General features: G+C 33.8%; 1 protein-coding gene across 2 annotated transcripts in view; it reads right to left on the bottom strand.

Annotated features, from left to right (window-relative positions):
- Positions 1-11796: 11796 nt before the first annotated feature.
- LOC131804701 (uncharacterized) overlaps positions 11797-17618 on the bottom strand; it is a 177091-nt gene continuing 171269 nt past the window's right edge. Inside the window, exons 22-24 of one of the 2 annotated variants that reach the window (XM_059127768.1) lie at positions 16528-16555; positions 16281-16394; positions 11797-13623 (exon numbers count right to left, since the gene is read on the bottom strand). In XM_059127768.1, the coding sequence (XP_058983751.1) occupies positions 13621-13623; positions 16281-16394; positions 16528-16555 (145 nt within the window). In that variant the 3' untranslated portion in view covers positions 11797-13620. The remainder of the gene's footprint in view (positions 13624-16280; positions 16395-16527; positions 16556-17618) is intronic. The other variant, XM_059127767.1, reaches the window with a different exon arrangement.

Genomic DNA, 17618 nt, shown 5'->3' with positions numbered 1-17618 from the left:
ATCTGTCACAGGCTGTAGCATCCATTACGAACTTCAAATACCACACCTCAAACAATTTTGATGGGTATTGTACCTAAAATCGTCAAAATACTGATATATGGGGCCTATACGAAGACCTGGACCTACATAGACAATTTTCTGTCACAGATTGTAGTTCTCATAACGAACTCCTATTACGTAATTTGAAACAACTCTGGTGAATAATGACGCTGAAATCATCAAAATACCGAATATTGGGAGGTACCCTTATATGGGGGCTATAGGAAGACGTGGACCTGCACAAACAATTTTCTGTCTTAAGGTGTAGTATTCATTTCGAACTTCAAATAGCAAATTTGAAAAAATACCGTTAAATAATGTCGCTAAAGCCATAAAAATACCGAATATAGGGAGGTACCGTTATATGGGGATATACGAAGATGTGGACCTGCACAGACATTTTTCTGTCTTAGAGTGTAGTATCCATTTCGAATTTCAAATACCAAATTTGAAACAATTCCGGTGAATAATGTCGCTAAAATCATCAAAATACCGAATATAGGGTGGTACCGTTATATGGGGGCTATACGAAGACGTGGACCTGCACAGACAATTTTCTGTCTTAGGATGTAGTATTCATTTCGAACTTCAAATACCAAATTTGAAACAATTCCGGTGAATAATGTCGCTAAAATCATCAAAATACCGAATATCGGGAGGTACCGTTATATGGGGGCTATATGAAAACGTGCACCTACATGGTCCATTTATGAACTTAACCTGCCTACTGGAAAAATAAACATGTGTGCAAAATTTTAGCCATCTATCTTCAATTCATTCGAAAGATAGCGTGATTACAACAGACAGACAGACGGACATAGCTAAATCGACTTAGATTTTTACGCTGATCAAGAATATATCTACTTTGTTGGGTCTGACATGAGTATTTCGAGGAGTTACAAACGGAATGACAAATTTAATATACCCTCCATAGTATGGTGGAGGGTATAAAAAATTTGTCAAAATAGGCCTACCCCTGTAAAGCCGTGCTGATAAGGTGATATTACAGATGAAACAAAATGGGTTATTTTGCACGTGGCCAAAACCTCAACATGTTTGGTAGTAGCACTTAATTTTGCAATAATCTGACCACAATGCAAAGTCATACTTAGAGCGTTTCTGATAAACCTAAGTCGGATAATCTGATTTGGCCCCAACTTTGCAAATCCTAATATTTGCATCAGTGCTAGGTCAGGTGTGAAAATGGACAACATTGGTCTACTCCATCAAGTACCTCCTCAACAAATGTTCAAAATTTTGAATAATTACAACTCTTATAAAATGTGATGTAAAAGTCCGATTGTCTTCAAATTTCACATATCCTAATATTTGTATTAACCCATGGTTTGGTGTGAAGGGGAATACATCGCCCCACTCCTTCTGGTACCTCCCCCACAAAATATTGAAATTTTGAGTACCCATGAAGCTCATAAAACGCCAAATTAACATCCGATTCCATTTAGACTTGGCACATCTGTCGAAATATTTATATCATATTTTTGGGTCTGATAGGAAATGGGCAATATTGGCCCATTCCTTCAGGATGTGCTCCATAGAGGGTCAAACGTTTGAATAATCTTAACACTAGTCAAAATATATTTAAATAATCGAACATAGGCTGAGGGTATATGTCTGGCGGCAATACCGACTGATACTTTTTAACTTGTTTTTTTAATTTTCGACATTTTGTGGGGGAGGTTCCAGAAGGAGTAGAGCGATATTGCCCATCTCCGAACTCGATCTAAGTTTAACAAAAGTGTTACGATGTACCAAGATTGGACTAAATCGGATACTCCCTTCGCGAGTTATCGAGCGCACCAGCCAGACAGACAGATTTTTTTACGTGAATGGGCCACTGAGCATAACATTTTAAACTCGTATTTTAAAATATCCTGATTTCCCAACCTGAAAATGACCAACTTTTCCTTGAATATGTACAGAGAATAAAATAACTGGCTTATACATAAATGTCCATTGAAATGTGTATGTGAGTATAATTTTGTTTTTTCTCTTTTTACTTTATCCTACATAAAATTTAAAAATTTTGCCAAGTTTGGTGTGAAAGAGAAGATAGTAATAATTTAGGTGCAGTTTTGTATATCATTATAAATGTGTGTAGAAATATTTTTTCAACTGTTAATGGATTAAAACTGAAGGAAAAAATTAAACTAAAAACTCTAATTTAATTATTTAATTTTAAAGATTTTGGGAGGAATTATTTTAGGACTCAATTAAGTGACAGTGTTAGTGTGTGTTATGTAGTAGTAGTTTTTGTTGTTTTTGTGTAGTTATTACATTTCATTACTTAATTCGTTTATTAATTCCTTTAAGTTTCTTCTTAAGTAACATGCTTATGCGCATCGTGCCATCAGCTGCAGTACTGAATTCATTCACCCATCTTTGTTCGACTTCTAGCGAAATGTCCTTCTATTTCTCTGCAAAAGCAGCAGTGAGCTTATGCATGTTTCTTTTTTTTGAAATTATTTTGTTTTAAATGTTCTTCAAGGAATTCACAGCCTCTTATAGCATTCATCTTATGCATTTTCTTGCCTTTTAATTTGTGTGTTTTTATTTTATTTGGATTTGAGTTGGGATAAACTACAGGGGGTTGTTGGGGGATAAGCATTTTTTCACTTTATACCCAATTGACTTTTGTGGGTCAATCATGTATTTGTTTTGTAAAATGCTTTCCTTGTTCATAATTTTTCTCATTAAAATATGCCCGATATATGTATATATTTGTTGCTGTTGTTTGGTATTATTATTTTCTACAAACTTTTATTAATTTAGTTTTATTTATCTCTTCACTCAGTGTTTTGTTTTTGTTCTTGTTCTTAAATATTTTGTTTTCTGGTTTTTGCATTATGAAAGCTAACAATGTGGACGGACAAAAATAACTATGTATGATTAATTTTTTTTATATTTTTTCTTATTTTTTGTTTACATTAGTTTTCTTAAATATGACTTCAAAATGTCTGGTATTTTCCACTTTTTGTCTAAATTTTGGATTTTTGCTTGTTATACTATTTAGAATTTATATTGATCGACTTAAGTTTCTCTTAAAATATTTTGTTTTTCTTTTGTTACCGTGGCTATTGTAAAAAACAAAACGTAGCAAATGGGACATTGACAGGAAATGTATAAATAACAAGTAAAACAAGGACCGAACTTTTAATACCCTCCACCATATTGAAGGATCTTGAAAAAATTAAAACATACCGTCAAAAATACAACTTAAATGAAAACCGTTACATGGGGGCTGTATGAAGATGTAGACCTACATAAGCTGAAGTACCGATTCCGAACTTCAAATACGAAATTTGAAACAATTCCGTTGAATAATGTTGCTAATGTCATCGAAATACCGAATAAAGGGAGGTCCGTTATATGTGGGCTATACGAAGACGTGGACCTGCTAGACAATTTCCCATCATAGGTTGTATTACTCATTACGAGCTTCAAACTTTAAATACGAAATTTGAAACAATTCCGGTCAAAAATGTCGCTAAAATAATCAAAATACCGAATATCGAGGGATATATAGAGGAGGACTTATATAGACAATTCTCTTCCAGGAGGTAAACTTCTAAGAATGAACTCTTTGTTTTGATTTCCAGACAATTCCATTGAAAAATTTGGCTGCAATCATCAAAATACCGGGAGGTACCATTATATAGTGGCTGTAAGATACGGTGGACTTATATAGACAAATCTTCTCCAGGGAGTAAAGAACTCAGAAGAAACTCCTTGTTTTAATTTTCAGACAATTTTATTGAAAAATGTGGCTAAAGTCATCAAAATACCGAATATCGGGGGGTACCGTTATATGAGGCATGTACGACATCGTGGGCCTATATAGACAAATCTTTTCCAGGGAGTAAAGAACTCAGAAGGAACTCCTTGTTTGAATTTTCAGACAGTTCCCTTAAAAAAATTGGCTATAATCATCAAAATACGAATATCGGGAGGAACCGTTTTATTGGGGATATACGATGTCGTGGACCTATATAGACAACTTTGTTCCATTGAAAAATGTGGCTAAAATCATATCGGGGAGTACCGTTATGTAAAGGCTATACGATAACATCAGTTTGATAGTTGTTTGAGAAACGATTGTGCACTTGACGCATAAGTTCTAACAAATTAAAAAGCAGTAAGTTCGGCCGGGCCGAATTTTGAATACCTTCCACCTTTTGGAACGAATTTAAAAATTTGCAAAAAATAAAATTCTTAAAAAATTCTGTTAAAATTTCAAAAATACCAAATATAGCCGTCTATTGGGGTCTATTTGACGTGGACCTACATAGGCATTGTTTGTCATAAGCCATTACCATATTCAAACTCGAAACTTGATATAAACAGTGAATAATGTAGCTGAAATCGTCAAAATATCACATATAGGTTATATCGGAGCTGTACGAAGACCTGCACCTGCATAGTCAATTATCTGTCACAGGCTGTAGCATCCATTACGAACTTCAAATACCACACCTCAAACAATTTTGATGGGTATTGTACCTAAAATCGTCAAAATACTGATATATGGGGCCTATACGAAGACCTGGACCTACATAGACAATTTTCTGTCACAGATTGTAGTTCTCATAACGAACTCCTATTACGTAATTTGAAACAACTCTGGTGAATAATGACGCTGAAATCATCAAAATACCGAATATTGGGAGGTACCCTTATATGGGGGCTATAGGAAGACGTGGACCTGCACAAACAATTTTCTGTCTTAAGGTGTAGTATTCATTTCGAACTTCAAATAGCAAATTTGAAAAAATACCGTTAAATAATGTCGCTAAAGCCATAAAAATACCGAATATAGGGAGGTACCGTTATATGGGGATATACGAAGATGTGGACCTGCACAGACATTTTTCTGTCTTAGAGTGTAGTATCCATTTCGAATTTCAAATACCAAATTTGAAACAATTCCGGTGAATAATGTCGCTAAAATCATCAAAATACCGAATATAGGGTGGTACCGTTATATGGGGGCTATACGAAGACGTGGACCTGCACAGACAATTTTCTGTCTTAGGATGTAGTATTCATTTCGAACTTCAAATACCAAATTTGAAACAATTCCGGTGAATAATGTCGCTAAAATCATCAAAATACCGAATATCGGGAGGTACCGTTATATGGGGGCTATATGAAAACGTGCACCTACATGGTCCATTTATGAACTTAACCTGCCTACTGGAAAAATAAACATGTGTGCAAAATTTTAGCCATCTATCTTCAATTCATTCGAAAGATAGCGTGATTACAACAGACAGACAGACGGACATAGCTAAATCGACTTAGATTTTTACGCTGATCAAGAATATATCTACTTTGTTGGGTCTGACATGAGTATTTCGAGGAGTTACAAACGGAATGACAAATTTAATATACCCTCCATAGTATGGTGGAGGGTATAAAAAATTTGTCAAAATAGGCCTACCCCTGTAAAGCCGTGCTGATAAGGTGATATTACAGATGAAACAAAATGGGTTATTTTGCACGTGGCCAAAACCTCAACATGTTTGGTAGTAGCACTTAATTTTGCAATAATCTGACCACAATGCAAAGTCATACTTAGAGCGTTTCTGATAAACCTAAGTCGGCTTATTTCGATACCAACCCATGTTTCATCTCATTTGGCATTTAAACTCGCTCAATACTATATTATGAACCTAAATTATATGATGTTTGGAACGATACCTATAACAACCAGAAATACATTTGCTTAATATTTGGTATGTCATGTTTCAGCAAGTATATCTGTAGGTCTCATATGTAAGTTTCATCGGACTAAGCATTTATTCTAGCCCTTAAATACCATGTGTGGTTGATTGTACCATGTAAATATGATAATGTCGCGGATGAAAGGTCTAATGGATGCTATTGTGATATAGTTATGAACAAATGAGTGGCCTCAAGACACCTAAAGACAGATTAACTTTCCATTTGATAACCAATATAACCTGGTCGGATAAATATGTTTATTTCATCGGAAACAAGGGAAATGTTTTGGTGGAAAAAATCCTTCTTCCTTACAAATTTAATAAAAAAAGAGTAAAAGAGCAATACTGGAGTGAAATCATTTAAGATCTAAGACAAAAATTAAGGAAAAAAAACATTTTGCTACTTATTGACAGTGCTTCTTGCCATGAATTTGGCTACGTACCAGAAAATATTGAAAAAAAAATATTTCTACCTTCATGTACAACTACAAAGAAATTTCGCCAATGTTGCAAAGTGGGCGCGGGTCATTGGCCTGAGATTAAATTGACCGGCTTAACTGTAGTTTAGTAAAAACTCTTCAATAGTTTTGAATTTTTTCCCAGTTATAGATATTTTGCCCTGATTCCGGAAAAAACAATTTTTTGGGGAGGACGGTCCCGGGACCCCAATACAATATAATATATACAATATATGTATCGCTTGCGGAAATATCTATCCAACAAGTGGTCACTTGATTGACTTAAAGCGGTTCGGAAGTTATAGTCAAATGATAGATTTTTTAGACCCGAATTTTTTTGTAAAACCCCCAAAAAGTCGAAAAAGGGTCCATTATGGGGGTCAACAAAATTGATGTCAAATTATAGTTGACATTCTTACATTTACAATTTGTGTTAATACTATTTCTTGGTCAAGAGATATTCTTTTGTGGGTATGTGCAACTGGCTACGCGAACTAAAGTATTCTAAATTTAACAGTTGTTGTAAGACCACTTGTTAGATAGGATCCGGGTTTAGTCCGGACTTTCGAGTCAAAAATCTGAATTCAGAAGTAAAAATACCTACCTCTGGAAAAAAAATTGCGAAAAAAAATCGAAGAGTTTTTACAAAACTAGAGTTGTTTCAATTGGCAGTTTTTAGCGCTAGGACCAGTGTCGGAAATGACTTCAATATTTCCAAATTGTTTTGATGTTTTTATTTTCACGGTCAAATGTCAAATACAAAATGGTCGACTAAAAAATACAATGTCGTCACAATTTCTACGGCGACAGATATTCTCTAAAAACGGCTTCACGTCGACAATGATAATAGCAATCATTCATCGCTATCGACAAAAAACGACAACCCTAATACTGTTATTTTCGCCTCGACTTCATTTTGCGACGACGACAACCGTCATCCCAACCATCATATGGTGGATAAATCTCCACCACCCAGACGTGTCAGATAGGACATACACGATCTAGAGAGGGAGGTAAAACGATACAAGTGAGAACCTCTGGACCAAGAAGCCTATCAGGCAGGTCTGAGTGGCATACATACCGACGCAGTCGCGGATGATATTAGCAGTTATAAAATTAATGCCGTCCTCGGAATCCATCCCCATCGAGGAAGGACAGGAGCTGAAGAACGTCAGTTGCCTAGACAAACCAAGGTAGTTTTGGCGCAATTACGTTCGGGATGGTGTAGTCGTCTCAATTCGTATTGGGCACGAATTGATTAAGATGTGCGTGTCGCCTGCCCGACGTGTGATACAGGCCCGCACAATACGCTACACCTCCTTAATTGCACAGCCAAACCTACCCAACTCACTCCAGAAGATCTCTGGCTACAGCCCATCAAAGTAGCCGAATTTCTAAACCTGGAGCTGGAACCAGCTTGGCAGAACGCAAACACTTGCATGTAGTACTGCTACACCAACAACAACCGTAATGGGGCCGAATGAATAAAGTACGAAAATGTGAACCTATATGCACAACTCTCTACCAGGGATATTTTTACCCATCACAAACCACAAATGCTAAGCTATGAAATCACGAATATCGGAAGGCACCGGAAGGAGTAAATGTGGATCTGTGTAGACCTGCAAGAAGGATTAATACCAATTACACGATGTCAGTCAATTCCATTGAAAAGTCTGACTGAAATCATTATACGGCTATAATCTTTTCGAAACTGCAAGAAGAGTCGCCTTCTGCTAATTATTATTGATTTATGGAGATCGGTCCAAAATATATATACATATTTTTTGTTTACCCATCATTAATCCCATGAAATATGTACGTCAAAGATGTATGAATTGAAAGTATTCCCCGCCTAAAAGTATGCTAATCAAAAGTTGTTCAAAAGATAGGTTTTCATATTATTTTGTGCAACAATAGGATTATTTTCGCACTATTTCGTAAGAAATGAAAACACAGAAAATAGTTTGGTATTCAAAATTGCATATTATAGATTTCAACAATGTCCCATTCAATGTGTTTCATTATAAAAAAAAAATAAAAATAAAATTTATAAACAAAATAAAATCAAAGCAAAATATTTTATTATTTGGTTTACATTTTATTGAATATTTATATTTGGAAAGGGGGGTAAAATTCTGAAGGAAGTAAAAATACTTTCTAAGTAAGACAATTATGTAATTAGAGCTGTGTGCTTAGAGTGTGAAAGACGAATTATAAATATTTAACAAACAACCCAACTGTAGTTAACTTTCATTATACAAATTTCATTTGTTCGGCAGAATTGAATAATATTTTCTTTAAATCGTAATAGTAGTATAAACAAATAAAAAACCAAGTTATTCTGTTTATTGTTTAAAAACGAAATAACAATATAAAAAATAAGTCATAGAAAAAATTGTAGATTATGTATTATTTAATTAGATAACTTTAAAATAAACTATGGCTATAACAAAACGTCATCATCATCATCTCATCTGTCATCTCCTGTGTGAATATTTGCTTTGGAAAAAAATAATTCTCTTTTCTTTAAGAATCATATGTAGTCTAAGTCTAAATTTCTTTTAATAAGAAATTAAAAAAATCTCAGTTTTAAGAGAAAATTATAATAATTAAAAAAACTTGCAACTAGTTAGTTAGTTATTTTTGAAGAGAATTTATAGTTTTTCATAGATTTTAAAATTAAAAGCATTTAAATGTGTTGTATTGATTTTAAGTTTTTTGAATTATTAAGTTTAAATTTGTTTATACATCTCAGTTTTTTTATATGCTAGGTATATATAGTAGAATTGTTGTTTTTTTTTATTAAATATGTATATATAAAAAATTACATTTTTATATATGTATGCATATATATGTATGTTTTGATTCTAAAGAATTAATTTCGTTTCGTTTTTTTTTTTAGTTTTGTAAAGAAAACTGATAAAATAGTTTCTAAAAAAGGCTTGAGTTTTTTTAAATTTTTATGTGATTTAGTTTAGGGGAATTGAAAAGTTTTTCTAATTTACAATACTAATTTGCAAATTGTTATGTTGTTTTTTTAATTAGATTTTTACAATTGTTGTTAAAACTCAAGGCATAAATAAATCGAAATTTTAAAAATTAGATAGCTGCATTGTTCCATTTGGCTTTTGTTTAAAAATAATAATTGCTTTCAACCACTCATGATTCCTCCAGTCAATATCGAATAAAACAGATCATTAGTTTTCTGCAATCTTTTACTCCCTAGGTAAAAAGTATTTGAGATTGGAGGAGAGAAGAGTAAAAAGTAAATAGCCATTTTAAAGAAAAATCTTGAAATTTCCAAAAAAGTCATGGAAGGGGAGCCGTACCAAAATCTGCTAAACTATTGCAGTCGGTAAGCTAGCCAGAATACATAGAATGTATTCAAACATAAATTTATTTAAAGGTTCGAACGTAGATACCCTCGATTCGCTATGCGACAGGATTTAATGGCTGCTGATTGTAAGTAATTTTTGTCTTGACTTACTGGCTTCCAAGTAACTGATTTACTAATTTCCGACAATAAGCGTTCGGAATAAAGTAAGATGGTCACAAACAAAAAGTGTCACTTAAATTAGCAAATGCAATGGTCACGGATGTGATAGACAAAAAACTCCAATGGATTCATGGACCTGAATGACGGCTCAGTCGAAAAATAAACATACTGCAAAAAAGCATGGATGTGGGTGAACTGACAACGTACAACAATCGATGACTATCGAAAAAATCGTAGCTAACTTTCCAGACTCAGGGAGGGGTTCTCTTAACTTCGGGGATTTTCCGCTGCCAAATCCAAAACAGGAAAAAAGGAGTTAAAAGTCAGCAGAGGGACGAGAAACCATTCCTATAAGGCGACATGAATGTGATATGACTGTTACTGCATCGCCTTCTTGGGAGACTGCTTACTGAACTGATACTACGAACGGGAAGATTCATTCTAATCATGTATCCAACAAATTTTCTATGGAATAAATCGAAGGCAACCTCCAAGGGCTCTAAAACGACTTCTATAACCTCCACGGTTGCTAGATTTCTAAAGCAAATGATCGCAAAATAATAAAACCTCCAAACCAAGGTTTGATTAGAAGCTATGTCCAAAAATCTGTTACAATATTCCCTTCTTAATCAAAGAAGTCTCTGTAACGGAAAGCAAGGTTAGTGCGAAGATTGTCACAGAATGGGGAAAAGTCCACACAGAGATTTGTTAAACTGAAGCTAATAGAAAATGTCATTGATTTTCTGCTGAAGATCCCGGAGGATTTGTGGGATGCGATCGCAGATTGAACTGATCCCCATGGATATATAAGAGATTATTATTAATCGCTTATCGTAGTTAGAGTTCAGCCTCTACAGAGATTTGAGAAATCGAGTTGAACCCTCTAACCCACTCAGCTGCTTGATTTTAAAGCCAAATAATGCTTAAGGGAGTGATTCAATCCAAGGCTTCGAGGACTGACTATAATTTGGCCCAAAGAAGTCGGTACAATCACCAGCCATCAATCTATCGCCATTGTATGCCTCGGTAACAGAAACCAAGGTCAGTGCTAAGACAGTCGCAGAAACGAACGAAAGTTCTCATAGATATTTGCTAAGCCGAAACTACGACCAGATGGCATTGATTCACTGCTGATGCTTTTGAACGAATTAATCGAATTGAATCCGACAGATGTATCCGTAATGGATATTGATTGCTGATCTAGGAAAGACTTCAAAATTAGTCAACTGATATGTCCTTACGACCAGTACAGAGAAAAAATTACATAACCAGTCGGCAGATGGAGATTCCTTCAATCTGGAATGCAGCCGAAATGGTTGGTGATAGTCAAGCGGACCTTAAAGCTATCAAATTGTCATATGTGGACTCAATAAGCTTTGTTGGGTTCCAGGACATATCAATATGGTGGGTTGTGGTTGCTTTCACAGTGTGAAGATTCGAATCTTGTGGCGGACATTCCAATATTTTCTTGATAAACTAACAGGAAAAATTGCTTAAGAGCCAGTAAGATAATATTGTATTTTGAACTGGTTTATATATTCCATGCATCCCATCAACTAATACATTGTATAGAATAGTTCCTCTTAATAAAAGGTATTGGGGGCTGGCAATTAACATTTAATGTGTGCAAAGAAATCTAACCTGGCAATGGCTCCTGATTTACCGCCTGAAATGGTGTGAGCACGATATTAAAGCTAGTCGAAAAGCAGACAGATAGCTCATTAGGCGGCAATTCAATACATGATTTAAGAACCGAGATCAGGTTATTAAAGTAGACATCAACAGAACATAAAACCATTCCTAGGTGCTCGTAGAGGAATGCCGATTTTGGACTGGCAAGAATATTCTTACACATCCCGCCAGACTTTTAATTCGCATTTTACGATATTTTCTTAAATTATCAAATTTTAAACGTGTAAAGATTTGGGACTAGAAATGACAGAATTGCGAAGGTGACTCCTATTCGGCTCCTTTTCATTCGCCAATAGGGAGGAGCAAGATAATGAAATTAGGGAAAAAACCAGAAAGTGGCCTAAATGGATTTAGATGAATACTGTTGTTGTTTTTTTTTTTTTTTTTTTGTCTGGGTTGAATATTCTTACAGGATGCTCAACGTGTGCTTTTAAATACAAGGAAGCTGGTGCTTTAAAAAATTGAAAATATTATCAATAAAATTTCAGATTAGAAAAGGTATTCTGGTCTCTCATATGGTTTTTAGACCGACTTAATTTCCCATTTGCTATAAGACATTTTTATGTTTAAGCCTTAAAATGTCTACCCCTCATTCAAACAGATTTTTGCTGTCGCAAAGGAATACTAATAATCTTATATGACATACATTAAAAAAAAATCAACAAAAATCTCCGAATGGAGAACATTGTCTCGGTTTGCTTTATAAAATTATAACATGCTGAAAATTATAAACATGCTGTAAAGATCTAATGAGTTTTTTAAATTTGAAACTGAAGTAAGTTAATCTTAGTAAATCGTAGTAAAATATATTATAAGATATAATATATAAATATATTATGAGTTAAGCACAGAAATTCTGTAGCATAGAATCGTTGATGCCTTGAGTTTTTAAAATTTCCAATTTCTTTTTGATGATAAATTTCCAAAAATAAAAAAAAATCCTAAAGATATTTCCTTTTAATAGAATACATATAAATAGTGGTGTATAGGTGTGTGAGGGGTGTTATACTTAATAAATATAATTTTTTTACTTTAATATATATATGTTTTTTTATTAGTAAAAAGTGCACGTACATAAAATTCTCTCTCATTTCGATTTGTAGTTGTTTTCATTTGTATTTCTTGTTTTTGTTTATTTAATTGCCGTATATAGATACAAATTGAAGAAAAAATATAGTGGCTAACTAATACTAGATTTTTACATATTATAATAATATATATTTGTTTAAGTTTTTTTTTATATGTGTAGAGCAATAAAAAAGTGTTTAGAACATTTAAAGAGGTCTTAATTCTCAGTTTAGATAAAAACAAAATAAATTATGAAAAAAATAAAAAACATATTTTTTTACTAAGTTTATTGGTTTTAACAGTGTATTTTTTAAAGATTTTTCTTAATAATAATATTTTTTATATATTTTTTAGTTTGTTGTTATTTGAATAATACTCTCATGAATTTTAATAATTATATAATATTTTTAAAAAGTGTGTGTGTGTATAGGAGTGTGAGAGGCCATTCCACTGCCTTGTTTTGTTATTTATCTAGCAGTTTAGATAATAATATATTTAAAAATTATGTTTTAATTATTTTAGATTAATAGTGATTTTTTCTTGTTTATGTTGTGTTAAATTTCTTTCAGTAACAGTAATAATAATAATTATAATTATTATAATAATAGTTAAGAGCAGTTTTTTTGAAATATTTTTTTTTCTTTCATTTTATAATATTAAATAGTAATAATTATATAATAGTTATATAGTTTCACTCATTAAAGTAAAGCTTTATTTTTATGAAAAGATCTCAGTAAAATTCTGAAAATTCATTTGCAAAGAAACGACGCTTTTTATTTTTGTCGCTCATTTAGTTGTGTTTTCTTTTTTTTTTTTTTTTGAGAGGAATAAGGAAGGTTGCAAGTTTCTTTTTCGTGGATTTCTAGTACTTTAAGTAAAATGTTTAAGTATATGTGGACTTCGTTTGGGGATTTTATTTTTAGAGTTTCCTCTTTTCGGGTCTCAAATATGTGTGGGAGATGTTTGTTTTTCTTTCTCTTATATAATTAAGGATTCTTGTTTTCTTTTTTTGGGTAATTTACACTAAATATTTTAATTTCCTTTTCATTGATGATTGTTGTTGTTGGTTATGTCATTATTGACAAGCTCTGTGATGTTGGAGTCAGTGTGATGTTCTGTAGTATCACTGTAAGAAATAGAAACAAATTATATGATAACAAGAATATACGATGTTTGTAATTAATTATGAGTTCGTTAATTCTGCACTTGCAACATTGCACTATGCTGTTGAAATGATTTAATTTTTTTACAATAAAATAAAACATAATAATAAGTAAAGAGACATTAAGTACGACAGGGCCTAATTTCCAATAACCCCCACCATTATGTAAAGAAGAAATTTTTATACAAAAGTACGTGTTCCACTTTAAACTACAAACTTCATTAAGATCGGAAGGAGAATGCAGTCTGAGCTTTCAAAAAACAATACAGTGGTTGGAGTCATTATATGGGAGCCATTCCAAAACAGGAGCATATACAGGGTGAGATGAAAAAACTGCAACAACGTCAAACACGATAATTTTTACATTTTTTTAGATTTTTTTGAATGAAAACAAAAAATGTCGGAAATAACATCAATTTTTAGAATAAGTTTAGATTTGTTCGAATTGGTCACCTTTGGCACGAATTATGACCTTCAAACGGCCAATGAAATCGTCACACGCTGCCCGAATGTTGCTCTGCGGTATTTTGGCCCATTCCCGGCGAAGCGCTTGCTTGAGGTGATCGACACCTTGGTATTTTTTAGTGCCAACCTTGCTTTCCAAAATACTCCAGACACAATAGTCCAACTGAATGGTATCCGGAGATTTTGGTAGCCATTGTGCGCTGGAAATGAAGCAAGGAATCTAATTTTGTAACCATTGAGTGTGATGGTGCAGAGTCCTGTTGGAATGTCCAAGGTCTGCGGCCAAAATGTTTGCGTTCCGAAGGCTTTAATATACCCTCAAGATTATTTTCGCGATAATATTCGGCATTTCTTCTGATGCCACTGTCGATTAATACGAGCGGAGAGCGACCATCGGCTGTTATGGCGGCCCACACCATCACCATGGCCGGCGCTTGAGTTCTGGTGGTCAACCGAAGGTGCACATTTTCAGCTGACCTCTTTAGCAAGTAAACACGATCATTTTAGTTGTTTACAAACTGCTGGACAACGAATGTTTTCTCATCGGAGAAAACCAAATTCGGCAGTTCACCACTTTCGGCCAAACGAAGCAACTCTTTTGCTCTTTCGAGTCTATTTTCTTCCAGTTGCGGTGTAAGTTCTTGCACTTTTTGGAATTTCAATGGCTTTACTGCGAGCTCGTTTTTCAATATTTGCCAAATGGAATATTGCGATATGTTCAGCTCACGAACCATTTTTCGGCCACTGTGACGTGCTTTTCGATCTTTACTTTTTAAACCATTTCTGCTGATGTTGCTGTTTTTTCCGTCCACTTCCTTTACGTTGGGCTACGCTATCAGTATCACGGCAACGAGCGATGGTACGAAACACAATAGATTTATTTACATTTAAATGCTGGAGTGCTCTATCACGCTTAAATTCCATCACGAATAACTTTTTTCTGGGAAATTCTCACCAAAATGTGTGGTGGCTTAGAAATGACAGCAGTCTGATGTTGGTTGCAGGTTTTCCATCTCACCCAATATAGACAATTCTTTACTACAAAGATGGTAATCTGTTGCGAGTCTTAAATTCCAAATTTGACATAATTTCGTCGGTAAATGAGACTAGGATTATTAAAACACCGAATATCGTCTATATATCAAATACCGAACCATTGTATGGAAACCGTTGACCAATATTGGCAATGTTTTGTTTTAGAACCCATTATGAAGTACAAAGAACCAAATTTCACACAAATCTTTTAGAAAATGCGGCTTAAATCATCCGAATACCGAATATCCGGAGGTACCGTTATATGTGCGTTGCAGGAAAACATGGACCCAAAATATTTAATGTTCCGCAACAGGTGCAACCCCGTAAAAAAATCGGGAGGTACCGTTATACGGTGGCTATACGAAAACTTGAACCTATATGTACAATGTTCCTCTATCAGAGCTAGAACCCATTACGAACTAACAATGTCTTTTTTTAAACATATCCGTTGAAAAATGTGACAAAAAACATCAAATACCGAATATTGGGAGATATCCTTATATGGGGGCTAAATAAAACGTGAACCTGTATAAACAATGATCCGCCACCGGAGTTAGAAATCATAACGGACTACAAATACCAGTTTTACACAAATTGGTGAAAGAATGTGGCTGAAACCATCAAAATACTGAATATCGGGAGCTACCGTTATATGGGGTCTATCCCAAAACGTAGACCGATATATCTCATTTTCAATAACAACCATCCTAGACACAATACAAACTACTGTGCCAAACAAAACGTCAAATAATGTGGGCTGTATTGTGATTTCAACAGAAAGACAGACGGTAAGACATCGTTAAATCGATATAGAATTTTATGGAGATCAAGAATATATAAATACTTTATGGGGTCTATGACGAATATTTAGAGATGTTACAAACGGAATAACAAATTTAATATACCCTATTTTACAAGGTGGAGAGTATAAAAATGTAAATAGTTGTATAATTTTCCAACATAATAATATAATTTCAAAAGGCAATATAAGTCAATATAAAAAAATCGTCTGTTTTTTTTTCTTTTAAATTCTGACCTCAAGGCAAACAAAAAATCGAAAGAAAATACATTGATCAAAGATCCACAATAACTATACAAAAGTCGAAATATTTTAAACTCACCTCTTTTCGATTGGGCAGGCAATTTCCTGTTGTCCTTGAAACTGCAAGTTTTGAAGGTATTCCGCCCTGCGTTGGTGCACCAGCTTCTCTTTTTCGGCTCGTTCTCTCTGAAGTCTAAAGGACAAAAATAAAAAACGCAAAAATTCTTAGTAACACTCTTCAAAATATGTTTCAATTAAAAATAAGTACTTATATAAAAAAACAAAGAAATAATACTGCTCGAAATAAAACCTTTACAGTATCTTACCAGCGTTGTTAAATTTCCATCCCATATGCTGTGCATGGAATTGTATGATTGATAATTGTAATTATATATAGCTTTTACAATAGTTTATAAGTTGTTTTGTTTTTGAGAATATTAGATATTTAATACTGGCATAGATACAAAACAAATACAGAACTGGTATTAGAGATGCAATATACTTAAAAAATGTCTAAACATCGACGAATAATACTTCGAACGTGAGAGTGTACTCAGTGACGTATCCAAAAATGCATTTCGAAACCATTTCGGTGCAGTGGGAAAATATAAAACAATCACTTTTTAATGTAAAGTGTATAAAAATGTTCGAGGGTGCCCCCTACTTACTCCCTTGGAAGTACCAACAAAAACCACCGGGTAATGGTGATGAGACAAACACAGGGGTTAAAAGTTATATTATTGAGTAGTAGATTTGGATGCCATGGATTCAACAATAAAATTCAAGGAACAAATTAAATTCAATGATCATCATAGAAAACGACTGATAGTACACGCACCACTGAGACTTATCATAGAATAACTTGCCCACTTCTATTAATCTCTAAGATTTGAGAATATCGGTAGACTTTTGACTTGGCTACCATATACTATATTACGCTGAAGAAGAGGTAGAGACGAATAAACATCTACTATTCAGGTGTGTCATGTTATCAAACAGGAGATATAGGCTATTTGTTATGTGGAAGATAGAAACTCGAACGATCTTCTCAGACATATATCCCATCATCATCTACATGTTTGCTAACATCATTCTCTGTTTAGGCAGATTATCCTGCTAACTGTAACAACAACATTCTATTGGTACGTCTCCTTATCAATATTTTTCTTTTATTCTGTCCCCCATTAGTTAGAGAATCGCACTACTGAGGAATTATTTTGCATTTTATGAGAATTGTGATTACATGAAAGTTGAACTTTTGTGGAAGAGGTCCAGGCGGTGTGAGAATTACATCTTCATATCTGGAATACTTGTCCAAATAGACCTGGGGTCTAAAACTTTAATTTCCATGAGGCACACTTGGGTCGTTTGTTTTTCTATTTCATATTTAAACATAATAACATAAATTATAGATCTA

Source organism: Musca domestica, unplaced genomic scaffold (assembly GCF_030504385.1).
Source record: "Musca domestica strain aabys unplaced genomic scaffold, Musca_domestica.polishedcontigs.V.1.1 48, whole genome shotgun sequence".
In the NCBI taxonomy this organism is placed as follows: domain Eukaryota; kingdom Metazoa; phylum Arthropoda; class Insecta; order Diptera; family Muscidae; genus Musca; species Musca domestica.
This window is presented reverse-complemented; position numbering and strand designations above follow the sequence as displayed.